The sequence below is a fragment of the Anolis carolinensis genome, chromosome 5 (assembly GCF_035594765.1).
Source record: "Anolis carolinensis isolate JA03-04 chromosome 5, rAnoCar3.1.pri, whole genome shotgun sequence".
NCBI lineage: Eukaryota > Metazoa > Chordata > Lepidosauria > Squamata > Dactyloidae > Anolis > Anolis carolinensis.
Window position 1 is genome coordinate 26028469 of NC_085845.1, and position 17055 is coordinate 26045523.

Below are 17055 nucleotides of genomic sequence, written 5' to 3' on the forward strand. Positions count from 1 at the left end.
GGCCAAAATTTCATTACCCTTTTATATATATAGATAGAATCTATCACTGGGTTTTTGGGGGCTGTGAGTGTGTAACTTGCCCAATTTCACCTAGTGGGTTTCCATGTCTGAGCAGGGAATTGACCTCTGGTCTCCAATGATCAAACCACTACACTGGCTCACAATGTCTAGCCAATGTCCTTCCTTTTCTTTAAGTAATTGCATTAGAGGGTAGGAAGAGAAAACTTATCTCTTCCCTATAGATCGTAATATAGTCACACTGTCCTTTGTGAGACTGGAGTGGTGAACGAAATATTTCCAAAAGCACAACAAGGAACCTTCCCCTGAACACTTTAGCCGTGTTAGGGTTGTGAAATATTCAGTTCTAATGCACTGAAAAGGAAATGCACCATCCCTCCCTTTGCATTCTTCTCTTGGTAAAAATCCCCTCTAATCATTTAAAGACACCATTGTATGCAATGCCTTAAGTATAACTTGGTAGTCTGGGCTTCTCATCTGTAGCAAAAACTTTGGCTTTGTTAAGGAAGGTTCATTTGATGCCTCACCTGTGGGTTAAGGCCAAGACCAGCAAGAGCCAAGATAATGGAGAGGGCAATATTTCTCAGGGCAGCTCCCCATTTCACATCAATCTTAACTATCTCATTGGTGAAGGGGATGTTTCTTATGAGAAATCCAGAAACCATCATACCTGCGGTGCGAGAAAGAAAGTCATGCTAATGTTGGTTTTTACCACAAGACATAACAAAATGTCTCTCGGTGTGTTAAACTTGATAAAGGATGATGTTTTGTGTTAGTACAGACATAACACTGAAGGATATAATACGGAATAAAGACAACACACAGAGAAAGAAAGAGGATTAAACAATGAAAAAAAATCATTAGAAAAATCAATACAGCCAAGTCAGTACAAGAAATAGTATTTAAACCATTGAACTCCAGTCTGATCCCAATCCAGTTTGCTTCTCATTAGCTTCCCAAAGGAGAACCAAAACAACCAGACTGAATCTACTTAATTTCAATAAAGTTGGAACTTTTACCCTCCAGCTGAAGGTATAAGTTAAGCATCCCTTCTCTGGTGTCCTGAAATCTGAAATCCTGCAGAAATTGACATTATTCACATGGGGGGATGAAATAGTGACACCTTTGCTTTCTGATAGTTCAATGTACACAGACTTTGTTTTTATGCACAAAATTATTGAAACATTGAGGATGAAATTGCCTTTGGACTACAAAGTATACATGAAGCATAAATTCATGTCATGAGTAGACTTGGGTCCCACCGTCAAGATACTCATCATATACATATACATATATATATGCAAATAAAGATATTCCAAAATCTTTTTAAAAAATCAGAAATCTCAAACATGTATGATCCCAAAGCATTTTGGAAAAGGGATATTCGACTTACACATGCTTTTCTTTGCAGTGTAGCTGGCAGTGGTTAATCCTTCCATTTAATACATTTGCAATATTAGGGAAGACTGTATCTACTGCATTTTTGCCTATCGTACATTTGCTAGGGAGCCCCCGGTGGCACAGCGGGTTAAACCGCTGAGCTGCCAAACTTGCTGACCACAAGGTCGGTGGTTCGAATCCGGGGAGTGGGATGAGCTCCCGCTGTTATCCCCAGCTTCTGCCAATTTATCCGTTCGAAAACATGCAAATGTGAGTAGATCAATAGATCCAGCAGGAAGGTAATGGCTCTCCATGTAGTCATGAGGCCACATGACCTAGGAGACATCTACGGACAATGTTGGCTCTTTGGCTTAGAATTTGAGATGAGCACCACCCCCCAAAGTCGGACACAACTAGACTTAATGTCAAGGGGAATCCTTTCCTTTTATCTTTTTACATTTCCTAGTAAAAGCATGATGGTCCAGAACAAATATGGTGACTCTACTTCTACTGTAAGACTTGGTTTTAGTTATATGTTCATCACATTCTGGACCAGACTGCACAAGATAAGAGATGAATGGCTCTTCCTGGCATTTTCTTGCCTTTTTTTTGAAAAAGGAAGGCAACTTGAATTAAGAACTTGGGCATCTCATTGTACTATGGAATAAGTCAGTCAGTATTCAGAACAAGCTTGTTGTATATCAGTTCTGTAAACTATTCCTATCTATAAAAGAAAAATGATAAAATCAGTTGCCAATATTATCGAATCATATGAATGATGGGGATTTCTTCAAATAATGAACACTCACTTAGTAAGGATACAATCTCAGTTTGGGCAAGTCAGCTGTCATTGCAGTAAAATCAATTATATTTATTTACCAATAAGATGAAAACTACCTGCGAACAGTATACTTACCAAGAAGGCGGGGGAGAGGAGGTAGATGCGGTATGTTAATGAGTGTCATAAGTTTGCCACCCAGTACAGAAAAAACATATATGAATATAAGTCCGAAGAGATTTCCACGAGGAAGACTATCTTTATTCGTAAGAGACCAGGCTACCGACCAGAATACTACTACTGCAGCCACTGGAAGACAATAGGAAGAAAATACCATAGTAACCTTTCAAAGTCATTGGAGATGTCATTGGTGCTTAGAGAACTTAGAGTGCTACAAGAACCTCCTCATGCTTATAATGCCAGGCCTTCAAGTGGCATCTTAAATATTCTGAAATGTTCATTTACAGTAGAGTCTCGCTTATCCAACATTCTGGATTATCCAACGCATTTTTGTAGTCAATGTTTTCAATACATTGTGATATTTTGGTGCTAAATTCGTAAATAAAGTAATTACTACATAGCATTACTATGTATTGAACTACTTTTTCTGTCAAATTTGTTGTATAACATAATGTTTTGGTGCTTAATTTGTAAAATCATAACCTAATTTGATGTTTAATATGCTTTTCCTTAATCTCTCCTTATTATCCAACATATTTGCTTATCCAACGTTGTGCCAGCCCGTTTACATTGGATAAGTGAGACTCTCCTGTACTTGAGTTCATTTACTATTGCACCAAATAGTCTCATGGAAGCTAAAAGAGCTTGGAGACTATTAATGGCACAGAACATTATTGCCACAAAAGAGCTTTCGTTCTTGTTTTCCTTTACTATGTAATAAATATTCTTTAAATAACATTCTTCACAAACTAAAAAGCAATCAGTATTGACAATCTCAAAAATGCTAACCACTTGGGCCCCATTCTGGGAGGAAGGTGGCATATAAGTAAAATAAAATAAAATAAAATAAACAAAAAATAAAGAGTAAAATGGATGAAACAGCGTTTCTGATCTCACAAGGAGTCTGGGAATCTCTAGGAGAAACTCCACCTGCCACTTTGAAGCACAGCCTCCAGGCACACAATACTTTCCTATAGGAATCTGTTCGAAAGATTTTTAGACATTTCTTCCAGGCGACAAGGCATGGATTTATGTGTTCTGGGGGTTTATTTTTCTGACCCATATGTTAGAAAACAAGGCATTTTTGCATGGTCATGACCCAGTTCAAACACAAATCTGCAGAAATGTATGAGATTACAGCCTTTTTTGGAGTTCATTCAAGGGTGAGAACATTAAGATCTGGCTTAAGAGCTTACAACGATGATTAAAACAATGCTGGCTAAAATGAGAAAACCTCAGTGAACTGCAGAGCTGGCAAACGAAGTAGCACGGATATTAGTAATCTTGTCTATTTGCCTTAGGAATGAATTTCAATGAATTTTTGAAGGCTTTGGTTTCAGACTCCTAAAGATTAACTTGATTTATCATACTTGTTTTCCTCCAATGAGCTTAGACTGCCCTATATATGATTCCCATGTGGCTTTCCATCCAAGCAGGTTACTGGGCCAAAACAGCTTAGCTTCAGAGGGAAAATGACGTATAAACCTTCAGATCATTTTCTGGGTCATGACAAATAGAAGTTGCTACATCTTGCCTGTGATATGCATACAAAGTCCTCATTTGTAAAGACTACTGTCATTCCAAAGCAATGCTGTTCCTTCTTGTATTCCTTGTTTGTCCTTTCAGGTTAATGAAACTTAATTAATTAGGCAAATAAACATATATTGCTCTCTTTTGCAAGAATTTATTCACCACTCTGCAACATGTCACACAAAATGAACAAACCAATCTCTATGCAAAAGCAAACAAATATAATATTAGAATCCCAATATCCTGCCCTGTGATGAGTCATGGGCCATGTAGTCCCATTCATGGCACTGTAGTCCCAGATGAAGAGGAGAACTTGGGTTTTTCACCGTCTCAGTCAGAATTGGAACCTTCCCAGCCAGATTTGGGAACCTTGCACCTGCAAGAGATTTGTCTTCCAGAAGTCTGTCAAACAAGCCCTGAGCCTAAATCTCCTGTGTTTTCTCGCCACGAGTTTTGTAAACAACAGAGAGGAGTTCAAGCGGCCTCTCGCAGGAGTGCTAGGATAGCTGCTAAGAATTTAGCTGATTAAGCCTGTTTTCCATGAGAAACTTTAAGGAGTCATGCATCTGGACTCAGAGATTAGCTTTCGTTTCTGGTTCCCCAGTGAACTGTTCTTTGGTGGGAAAACTAGACCCTATTTAGGTGTTTTACCCACAAAGGGATCTTGCGGAGTCAATTCGTCAGCTACTGGAGTAAGTTGTGTGTGGACAGCGCGCTCCGTTTCCAAGCCTCGTTCCTGTTTCAAGCCTTGTTCCTGATTCCAAGCCTTCGCTCCCGTTTCCAGCCTTGTTTACCTCCACGGACCTTGCCTTGTTTCCAGGACTCAGCCTTGCTTTGTTTTCCGGATTTTGCCAAGTAATTCCACGGATCTTGTTCTCGCTCCTCGTTCCTTGTTGCCTTGTATCAAGCCTTGTTTCAAGTTATTTCCTAGCCTTGCTCAAGTTCATGGACTAAAGGACCTTGTCATCTCCCCTCACTTTGCCTGGCAAAGTGAGTGTTTCGGTTATTGGATTACAACTTTGGACCTTAATATTTCATATTGGACATTGTTTTCTTGGACTAATTTTGACCTTTCCTGAAAGGTCTACTTCTGGACTATTTCATACACTTGCTTTTATTAACTTTATATATTTCCTTAATAAAGATATTAGATAGATTCTGGCCTCTGTGTATGGTTATTGGTGCTCTGCAGCCTGGGTCGTGACAGTTTGACTCCGCCACCCTAAGCACCAATTAACCTAGGCCAGAATGTCTACCGGAGCCGGACCGGGAGGCCAGCCACTCAGCTACACCATCGACAAGGAGGAAGTGGACCGCATCCGTGATAAACTCAATGCGCAGGAGGGAGAAATAAAGGGATTGAAGGAACGCGGAATCCGTCTCCCGGCCCTGGCATTGCCAACCAAGTTTTCTGGAGAAGCTTCTAAGGTTCATGTTTTCCGTCGCCAATGCCAGGCTTATCTAGAGGCCCGCAATGCCGAGTTTCCCCAAGAAGACATCAAAGTGGCGTGGATCTACAGCCTTTTAGACGGGCCAGCGGCCAACTGGGCGACGGCACTGTTCGACCAAGTTTCCCCACACCTAAGATCAGCGCAACACTTCTTGGATCACATTAAGGCGACTTGGGGGATCGAAGACAATTTGGAGGCAGCCGGCCATAAACTCCGGCGCCTCTCTCAGGGGGACAGACCCTTGTCCCAGTACATAGCCGAGTTCCGAGTGCTGGCCCACAGCACCGGATGGAATGATATAGCCCTCAGAGGACAATTTCGGGAGGGTCTCAACATCGAGATGTTGGAGGAAATTTCCAAGGTGGATCCCCCCCACTCTCTTGAAGCACTCATTGATCAATGTTTACGAGCTGAAGTCATGCTTGCCAACAGAAAACAATGGGTCCGAGGCCAGAGCGGTAGAGCTGGGGTGAAACCTCCCGCTCCCACCAGCGTCCAGCCGCGTCCAGTATGGAGACCCCCACCACCAGCCCCATACCCCAGGGGGAGCGAGGAGGTGCCGATGCAGTTGGGCAATGTGCGTCCCAGGTTAGATGCCGCCGAGAAGGCCCGCCGCCAACGCCTAAATCTCTGTTGGTACTGCGGAAACGGGGGCCACTTCGCCAGAGAGTGCCCAGCCAAAGGGAAGCCCGCCGCCCGTCTGGCGGCGGCGTCCTCCACGGAGACGAAGACGTCTGAGGCGGCTGGCGCACAGCCGGCGGGGGAAGCCAGCGACCGGGCGTAGAGAGGCTCGCCAACCCGGTCAAAAAACCCACTCAAGAGCCGCCAACCGGGGTCCTATTTCTTCTAGTGGTCACCTTGTGGTCAGCAAAAAAGGGGCCAGTCATGGTCCATGCCATGATAGACTCAGGAGCCACAAACAATTTCATTGATAGAGAGTATGCCGACTCTCTGGGATTACAATACCATGACTTCAAGAATGCCCGTGTGGTGCAAGCCATCGATGGCCGCCCCCTCAAGACGGGCCCCGTAAGCCAGTGGTCGGAACCCACCAGAATGTGGATAAGGGAACATATGGAAGAGATTTCCTTCTTTGTTACCGAGGTTCCCCATTTCCCTGTGATTTTGGGAATTCCATGGCTGACACTTCACGACCCAAGCATCTCCTGGTCCAACAGAGAACTGCAGTTTGCTTCAAAATATTGCCAAAACCATTGCCTTGTAGCCAAGGTCTGCCATGCCACAGACACTGAACCCATTATCACCTTGCCCAAGAAGTACTCAGAATATTGGGATGTATTCAATGAAAAAGAGGCCGAGAGATTACCCCCACATAGACCTTATGACTGTGCCATTGACTTGGTGGAGGGGGCCCCGATCCCGCGAGGACATCTCTACTCCCTGACTGAACCGGAGCAAGAAGCTCTCAGGGAGTTTATAGAGTCAAACCTTCGCAAGGGATTCATCAGACCCTCTCAATCCCCAGCCGCTTCCCCAGTGATGTTTGTGAAAAAGAAATCCGGGGAATTACGCTTGGTGGTGGACTATAGAGCATTGAACAATATCACTAAGCGGAACAGCTATCCCCTGCCCTTAATCTCGGACCTACTAGACCGACTTCGAGGAGCCAAGGTCTACACCAAGCTGGATCTTCGGGGGGCGTATAATCTAGTTTGCATCAGAGAAGGGGACGAGTGGAAGACCGCCTTCCAGACTAAATTCGGATTATTCGAGTCCCGAGTTATGAATTATGGATTATGTGGAGCTCCCGCAACGTTCCAACATTTTGTCAATGACATCTTTCAGGATTATCTAGATTGGTTCTTGATCATCTACCTGGACGATTTTTTGGTGTTTTCTAGATCACAATCAGAACATGAGAACCACGTCAGAATGGTGTTACAACGATTGCGAGATCATGGACTTTATGCCAAGCTGGAAAAATGTGCTTTTGATCTACAAGAGGTAGATTTCCTGGGGTACCGCGTCTCGCCACTAGGGCTCTCCATGGACCCGGCAAAGGTTTCAGCAGTATTGGAATGGCGGGCGCCAACCAACAAGAAAGAGGTGCAACGATTCTTGGGGTTCGCGAACTACTATCGCAAGTTCATTCCAGACTTTGCCCGCTGGTCTGACCCAATCACCAGCTGCATCCGTGGGAAACAGCCCTTCCGCTGGACAGATCAAGCAGAGAAAGGGTTCCAGCAACTAAAGAAATTATTCACGTCCCAGCCAATCCTTCAGCATCCAGATCCTGAAACCCTCTTTGTCGTGCAGGCGGACGCCTCCGATGTGGCAATTGGGGCTGTACTCCTACAACCGGTGGGAGATCATCTTCATCCTTGTGCCTTTTATTCCCGTCAATTGACCGCACCAGAGAGAAACTACACCATTTGGGAAAAGGAACTATTGGCCATAAAGGCAGCCTTTGAAACTTGGAGACATTGGTTAGAAGGGGCCAAATTTCCCATTGAAGTCCATACTGATCATCGGAATCTAGAGCATCTAAGAACTGCCCGCAAGCTAAATCAGAGGCAACAACGCTGGGCTTTATTCTTTGAACGTTTTAACTTCCAAATTCATTATGTAACCCCAGCCCAGACCAAGCAAGCAGATGCTCTGTCACGAAAACCGGAATACGCTGCAGGGCGCAAGGAGACCTTTGAATCTCAGCTGTTACAACCCGAGAACTTTGCCACGCTCACAGTGGGAAACACCAAATCCACTCCCATTGAATCAACTCCCTCTACTCCAGGGCCCCTTTGTGCTCAGGAAATCAGGGCCAGCCAGCAAGTAGATGCCTGGGCACAGGACCAACTTCGCCAAGGACTACATTTTCCCTTTTCGCTTAAGGATGGGCTACTTTGCTATAGAAATCATGTTTACATCCCCCCAGGACCGGGCAGAGAAAAGGCACTTCGTCTGTGTCATGACTGCAAGCCAGCAGGGCATTTCGGACTATTCAAAACTATGCATTTGATCCTAAGAGATTTCTGGTGGCCCAAGATCCGCAAGGATGTGGAAAAATATGTCAACACCTGCCCAGTATGCCAGCGCTCCAAGACAAGAAGGGAGAAGCCCTCAGGGCTTCTGCATCCCCTCCCTACCCCATCCCACCCATGGGAAATAATCTCTGCGGATTTTATCACTGATCTACCACCTTCCTGTGGATTCACCACAATCCTAGTGGTGGTGGACCTTTTCACCAAATTAGCCCATTTCATTCCCTGTGAAGGCCTTCCCACGGCCAAAGAGACTGCAGATCTATTCCTCCAACATGTTTTCAGATTGCATGGATTGCCCAAGAGTTTGGTCACAGACCGTGGGTCCCAATTCACCTCTCGTTTCTGGAAAGCACTACAAAAACTATTGGGCATAGACTCTCGTTTATCTTCGGCTCATCATCCCCAAACAGATGGGCAAACTGAGCGCACCAATGCCACTTTGGAACAATACCTTCGCTGTTATGTGAACTACCAACAGGACAATTGGGCTTCCCTGTTATCGTTGTCAGAGTTTGCCTACAACAATGGGGTCCAGGCTTCTACTAAAGAAACCCCGTTCTTTGCAAACTACGGCTTCCATCCACGTTTCTTTCCTCCTGTCATTGAAACCTCAGAAGTTCCCGCAGCAGAGGACTGGCTGCAGGAACTCACAGCGGTGCAACAACTTTTGCTCCAGCAATTAGACCAAGCCAAGGAGGACTATAAACGTCACGCGGACAAACATCGCCAGCCGGGCCCCGAAATCAAGGTAGGAGACCGGGTTCTTCTGTCCACTCGCTTTTTGCCCTCCCATCGCCCTTGCCGGAAGTTAGATGCCCGTTTCATTGGCCCCTATCCAGTGGTGGCGCAACTTAACCCCGTGACTTTCAAACTCCAACTTCCGCGCTCAATGCGCATTCATCCAGTGTTCCATCGCTCCCTACTCCTTCCGGCGGATGGTGTGCGCCCTGATACAGACCGGCCGGCCCCCCCTCCTGTTTTGATGAATGGGGAGGAGGAGTTTGAGGTTCAGGACATTTTGGATTCTCGCTTTCACCGCCGCCGCCTACAATATCTCATTGACTGGGTGGGTTTTGGCCCCGAGGAACGCTCTTGGGAAGACGCTTCCACAGTCCATGCTCCTGATCTAACCCGCCGCTTCCATCAGACCTATCCCGCCAAGCCGCGGCCTCGCGCCTCGGGGAGAGAGTCCCAGTTTGAGAGGGGGCTTGAGGAGGGGGATAGTGTGATGAGTCATGGGCCATGTAGTCCCATTCATGGCACTGTAGTCCCAGATGAAGAGGAGAACTTGGGTTTTTCACCGTCTCAGTCAGAATTGGAACCTTCCCAGCCAGATTTGGGAACCTTGCACCTGCAAGAGATTTGTCTTCCAGAAGTCTGTCAAACAAGCCCTGAGCCTAAATCTCCTGTGTTTTCTCGCCACGAGTTTTGTAAACAACAGAGAGGAGTTCAAGCGGCCTCTCGCAGGAGTGCTAGGATAGCTGCTAAGAATTTAGCTGATTAAGCCTGTTTTCCATGAGAAACTTTAAGGAGTCATGCATCTGGACTCAGAGATTAGCTTTCGTTTCTGGTTCCCCAGTGAACTGTTCTTTGGTGGGAAAACTAGACCCTATTTAGGTGTTTTACCCACAAAGGGATCTTGCGGAGTCAATTCGTCAGCTACTGGAGTAAGTTGTGTGTGGACAGCGCGCTCCGTTTCCAAGCCTCGTTCCTGTTTCAAGCCTTGTTCCTGATTCCAAGCCTTCGCTCCCGTTTCCAGCCTTGTTTACCTCCACGGACCTTGCCTTGTTTCCAGGACTCAGCCTTGCTTTGTTTTCCGGATTTTGCCAAGTAATTCCACGGATCTTGTTCTCGCTCCTCGTTCCTTGTTGCCTTGTATCAAGCCTTGTTTCAAGTTATTTCCTAGCCTTGCTCAAGTTCATGGACTAAAGGACCTTGTCATCTCCCCTCACTTTGCCTGGCAAAGTGAGTGTTTCGGTTATTGGATTACAACTTTGGACCTTAATATTTCATATTGGACATTGTTTTCTTGGACTAATTTTGACCTTTCCTGAAAGGTCTACTTCTGGACTATTTCATACACTTGCTTTTATTAACTTTATATATTTCCTTAATAAAGATATTAGATAGATTCTGGCCTCTGTGTATGGTTATTGGTGCTCTGCAGCCTGGGTCGTGACATGCCCCTTCCGCTTTACTGCTTCCAGCACTTTATTCCCACCTAGTCCTGTTGTCCTGCGGGTTGCACAAGCCCTGCTCCCCAAGTTATTTCCCATTCCGTGTTTGATATTCATGGATGTATTTTGCAATTTATTCTGTGGTTTTAATTATCTATCATTTTTAATTTTGGTTGTTATGTATTTCATTTCATTTTATGTTTTGTGTACTTGTTGGGCTTGGTTCCCCATGTAAGCCGCTCCGAGTCCCCTTGGGGAGGTGGAGGTGGGTTATAAAAGTAAAGTTATGATTATTATTACAGTTATTACCTGAAAGTGTAGATAATAACAATACTAATACAGTAGAGTCTCACTTATCCAACACTCGCTTATCCAACATTCTGGATTATCCAACGCATTTTTGTAGTCAATGTTTTCAATACATCGTGATATTTTGGTGCTAAATTTGTAAATACAGTAATTACTACATAGCATTACTGCGTATTGAACTACTTTTTCTGCCAAATTTGTTGTAAAACATGATGTTTTGGTTCTTAATTTGTAAAATCATAACCTAATTTGATGTGTAATAGGCTTTTCCTTAATCCCTCCTTATTATCCAACATATTCGCTTATCCAACGTTCTGCCGGCCCGTTTATGTTGGATAAGTGAGACTCTACTGTATTAATAATTTTACTTTTTTATCCCGCCTCCATCTCCCCAAAGGGACTCGGGGCAGGACAAGCCTGATCAACATATTTTTTTTTCTGTGTCAGGAGCGACTTGAGAAACTGCAAGTCGCTTCTGGTGTGAGAGAATTGGCCGTCTGCAAGGACGTTGCCCAGGGGATGCCCAGATGTTTTGATGTTTTTATCATCCTTGTGGGAGGTTTCTATCATGTCCCCGCATGGAGCTGGAGTTGACAGAGGGAGCTCATCCGCGCTCTCCCCGGGTGGGATTTGAACCTGGCAGCCTTCAGGTCAGCAACCCAACCTTCAAGTCACAAGGCTTTAATCCAGTATGCCACTGGGGGATTAAAACTGCACAATAAAGTCCATAAACGAACATAATAAAACAACATAAAATAAACAGCATCATTACACAATATAAAACAACAATAGAGTGAACAACCAGCAGTCTGATATAGTAAACATTTACTCTGCTCGTGTGGACAGGGTGATGCAATCGGTTGCAAGGACAGGGCTGATGAATAAAGTGCAAAAGTTGGATTACAGAATTAGAATATTCTACTTTATATTGCCCTTCTATTCCTATCTATGGGCAGAGGACAATAGTAAAGTGCAGGGAATAGATTTTGGGTCAAAACTGGGGCCAAGATTATCTGGGGAACAGACTAATCAAAAGCACAGTGGAGCAACTCAGTTTTAGATCACCGAAAGTGGACAGGGTGAGTGCCAGCCTAATCACGAGGATTTTGGATGAATGGATTTTTAACCATATGTTTTATATTTTTATATTGTTTTAATTGGATTTTCATTGCTGTTTTAATTATGTGTAGGCATCGAATTGTTGCCAATTGTGTACGCCGTCCTGAGTCCCTTCGGTTGAGAAGGGCGGGATATAAATGTTGGGAATAAATAAATAAATAAATAAATAATCTCCCTGGGGAGAGTTCCAGAGCTGGGGGGCCACCACCAAGAAGGCCCTCTCTCTTGTCCCCACCAGCCGCGCTTGTGATGGAGGCAGGAGCGAGAGGAGAGCCATCCCCAGAAGATCTTAAAGATCGCACAGGTTTGTACGGGAAGATGCGGTCACAAAGATAGGCAGGTCCTGAACTGTTTAGGGCTTTATAAATGATAACCTGCACCTTGAATTGAGCCCAGAAACTTATTGGCAGCCAGTGGAGCTGTTTGAACAAGGGGGGGTTGATCACTCCCTGTAATTCCCTCCAGTTAACATCTTGGCCACTGACCATTGCACTAACTGCAGTTTCCGATCCGTCTTCAAAGGCAGCCCCACGTAGAGTGCATTACAGTAGTCCAGTCTGGAGGTAACTAAGGCGTGGACTACCATGGTCAAGTCAGACTCGATGTACAGTCTCTATACTTTGACTATATTATCTGGGCTGGAAGGATATCATAGAATTGTACTGAAAGACCTATTTCCCAAGGTTTCGGGTATCCATGTGAATCTTGGATGAACCCACCTGGACACAGTACATTATTTGAGAACACAGAAATGCTTGACCACTCCAACAACTATCATGTCAGACTACATAGGGAAGCCATTGAAATTCACAAGCATGTGGACAACTTCAACAGAAAGGAGGAAACCATGAACATGAACAAAATCTGGCTACCAGTATTAAAAAACTCAAAAATCAGAACAGTAAATAAGAAGCAACACTTTGAGACATGGGAACTAGGGGCAGCTAACAAAGGATGCCCCCAGGCAGAAAGTAGTCAGTAGATGAAGCCATTCAATGCAAATTAGGGTGATTAACTGCAACATTCACACTGGCCATGTATTGCACATCTGAGGTTAAGCAGGCCATTCTTCATGTATCAGGGGGTTTTTTTTTGGCAGGGGGGGATAATTTTAAAACTTTTTTGCTTAAACATAAAACCCTAAACCTATTCATTAAATGAATAGAGTCAACAGGAAAGCGGTGCACGGATATCTTCACTTCTGCCTGAGTTTTCCTGCTTGTGGCTTTTTACATACCATTTGTTACTAGTGAGGCAAGATGACCTTGCGGGGGGCAATGGCATAAGTGCTTCCGCCTCACTTCTTCTGGAATGTGATCTCTCTCTTCTAGAATTGCTTGCACATGATGCTCACTGTGTTTCAGCAGGAGGATGGGGTCTTCTTCGTCTTCATCACCAGTGCCATGGGGATCCAAATCAACGACTTCCTGAATTAAAATAAATATTCTCAATAACTTGATCAAAAAGAGGAAAATCCAAAGGATCCTGAAGTATTTTTCAAAGGAATAGCTGTTTTTAGTCTATTTCATAATAAAACAGCCTCCAAATGCCAGAGATGAAAAGAGGGAAGCCTCTGTCTATGTACTGTCTATTTTTGTTGTTAATTGTTTAACAGCATTGAATGTTTCCCATATATGTATTCTGTAATTCGCTCTGAGTCCCCTCGGGGAGATAGAGTAGAATATAAATAAAATATATTCTTATTTTGCATTTAATTTCCTGGAATCCTCAGATTGCCTTTGGCAATCATAGCAAAGAAAGCAAGACATCTGACTAGTTTTTGCGCCGTTGTCAGAAACTAATAATTAATAAACTTAAAATCAAGTTTATTACATGTCCCTCATTTTGTCTGTTGTGGCAGCATTAAGAAATCAGGTCATGATACTACCTAATATATTTTCACACTTTAGTTATATTGAGTTCAGTGACAGCCAATCCAAATAAATGTGTCATGGTACCAAATGTCAGTTTCCTTTGAAATACCCAAGCCACTAATACAATTTTTAAAGATCTCAATTGCAAATACCTGTTCTGCAGGCATAGGCCAAATTCTATTTCCCATATTTGCAGATTAGTGGTATCTTTGCTGTTTGCCACATACCCTCCGATCTGCTGAACAACCTAAGATTTAAAAAAGGGAATTTTTTTGTAATTAATAAACTTTTAAGTGTCAAATAGCCTACCTCTAAACTATCCATAGATTGTGCCTCTGCCCTAGATACTCATTAAACTTCGACTCCCTCTTGATTTGTTTACACTGAAATTTAAAAATAGAGATTCTGCTCTGTTTCACAGTGTTATCTTTCATCTGTTGCCAGCATCACCCTTCTTATCAAGAACATCTTGGATTTTATGTCACCTTTTTATACGTTCTTAGACAATTGATACTGATGGATGACTGTACCCTAGAGCTAGTACTCAGACATAAAGAAAAAGTTGGTGGCGCAGTGGATTAAACCCTTGTGCCAGCAGGACTGCTGACTTGAGCGCTGGGTTTGAATCCAACCCGGGGAGAGTGAGGGTGAACTCCATCTATCAGCTCTAGATCCATGGGGGACATAAGAAAAGCCTCCCACAAGGATGTTAAAAACATCAAAACATCTGTGCGTCCTCTGGGCAACGTCCTTGCAGACGGCCAATTCTCTCACACCAGAAGCGAATTGCAGTTTCTCAAGTCACTTCTGACACTGAATAAAAAAGTTATGTATTTTGGGAGGAAAGAAGGGTGTTTTATGCACATGTATCTGTGTACGTTTCAGTCTGGATATGACCAATATGCCTTTTGTGAAATTAGTATTCTACAGTGGGATAAAATAAGTACAGTACTTGGGGCTCGGCCCTCAGTTCTATCTTGTATTTTAAGGTTCGTTGAAACACTGGTCACATTGCTGAGTTTTCAATGAACTTTAAGAAAGCTGATTTTCGTAATTTTAAGGAAATGTCAGGAGTGAACTCATGGGGGAGAGTGGTCAAAAGGTGCTTGTGATAGATGGGATTTTTAAAAAAGTGACATATTGATGTACAATGGCGAATCATTCCAACAAGAAAGAACAGTTGAAAGGTTACCATAGAAATCATGGGGGATGTAGGGGATTGAGGTTTCAAAGGGAAGTGTACAGGAAACAGAAGAAGGGTGAACTCACCAAAGAGGAAAATGAATAGAGAACAGGTCAGAAAAGCTGCAGTGTAGAATGAACTCAGGCTTCCCACTGAGATTAAAAACAGAAAGGAGGGTTTTCTTGGTTATGTTCGGAGCAAGATGAAGATCGTGGAAACAGTATGCGCCCTGCATGAAGAACATGATAAATGCTAACAAGGGATTGAGAGAAGACATAACCACTCAACATCTATTTTCCAAATGGAAAACAGAGCATATAAAGTGATGCAAATAGAATTAGTGCTGCAATAAAAGAACTGTTCTCTAGAACAACTGAATAGGTAATACTGGGATATATAGGTATTCTACATTAATTCCGGGGCCCAAGTACTGCATACAAGGGTGTTGACGAAATATGTAACTTCAGAGGTTCTGTCAATAGTTTTTGAGTATTCTTGGAGAGCAAGGGTAAGCTGAAGGAAAGTGAACGTGAAAAAGAAAAGACTCAGGCAACTACTGGCTAGTAAGCATGGCACCTAGAATAAATAATTAAATAGTCTTTCTGAAGAACCTAGAAAAGAATGATGATTACTGAACCAAGGGTTTCTCAAAAAAAATAAGTAAAGCCAGATTAATCTGGCATAGATTTACATACTCGGTTTATTGTTGTGCCTTTAGTTGTTTTCGATTTATGGTGACCCTGAGGCAAACCTAACAAAGGATTTTCTAGACCTGAGAATGTGCAACCGGCCCAATGTCACACAGTTAGGTTTTCATGACAGAGCAGGAAACTGAATCCTGGATTTTTTAAAATTAACTTTTTGCAGGAAAAAGGACATTGTTTGATAACATTCGGTTTTGGTAATTTTATACTTATTGAACCAATGTGGCATAGTGGTTTGAGCATTATACTCTGGCTCTGGAAACCAGGATTTGATTCCTTTCTTGGCCATTAATCCCACTGAGTGACCTTGGGCAAGCCACACTCTGTCAGCCTCCAAACACCCAAACACAACTTTGCCTTAGGGCCATTATAAATCAGAGACACAGCAACAAAGCAGAAATGGGTACTCAGTAAAATATCGACTGGAGTTTGATTTCAGGACCTTACATGGAGACCAAAATCCATAGGTGTTCAAGTCCCATTGCAGCCATCCCTCCCCATTTATGGTTTTGACTTCTGCAGATTTGATTATTCACGGTTTTTCATTTTCATTTTCATAGGGGATCTGTGCCCCTAACTGCAGCAAAGGTGGAGGGCTGTCTGAATATATCATGTACAATAAATGAATGTAAATTCCAGATAAGCAGTTAGAAATCACAATCAAACTGTTGAATTCACAATATGATACACTGTAGAAAACAGTGCCCCTTATATAAAGATGTCTTTTTGTGATTTTTGAAGGGGGGGGGGGGAGATTTTAAATCCAAGGATACAGAATCAGTGAATATGGAGAGCTGACATCTTAAAAAGAGGCAGGAATTGGTCATGTATGTTCATAACAATGAAGAAAGTTGGAAGCCATGTTTAGTGTTGTTTACATATTTCTTTTTCTATGTGGTAGGAGCAACGTTTTCCATTTTTGTTGTAGTGCTTCCTTTCTCTTTTTATAAATGGCTAGTTTTATATACCTGTACTCTGAAAATATGTAACTTAATGAAAGGAAAATCCTTCCAAAGAGAATACAGACTTTTAAGCAGATCCCAAGCCAGGCTAGTTGTAAACAGGCTTCAAGCCTTGGCAGTCTGTCCTCCTTCTCCAAAACCTGCAGAATAAATGCAGGGTTGTTGTAGGGCCATGTTCCAGAAGCATTCTCTCCTGACATTTCACCCACATCTATGGCAGGCATCCTCAGAGGTTGTTGAGGTCTGTTGGAAACTAGGCAAGGGAGGTTTATATATCTGTGGAAACTCCAGGGTGGGAGAAAGGATTCTGAAAAGCCTTGCTGCTTCAAAGCCTGGCTGATTTCTGCCTGGAGGAATCCTTTGTTTGGAGGTATCAGCTGGCCCT

At 43.3% G+C, this 17055-nt stretch overlaps 1 protein-coding gene across 1 annotated transcript in view; it reads right to left on the minus strand.

Annotated features, from left to right (window-relative positions):
* LOC134299482 (sodium/hydrogen exchanger 9B2-like) overlaps nt 1-17055 on the minus strand; it is a 34752-nt gene that overhangs the window by 16110 nt on the left and 1587 nt on the right. Inside the window, exons 2-5 of the mRNA XM_062982437.1 lie at nt 13974-14068; nt 13185-13374; nt 2315-2485; nt 546-688 (exon numbers count right to left, since the gene is read on the minus strand). Coding sequence (XP_062838507.1) covers nt 546-688; nt 2315-2485; nt 13185-13374; nt 13974-14009 — 540 coding nt within the window. The 5' untranslated portion in view covers nt 14010-14068. The remainder of the gene's footprint in view (nt 1-545; nt 689-2314; nt 2486-13184; nt 13375-13973; nt 14069-17055) is intronic.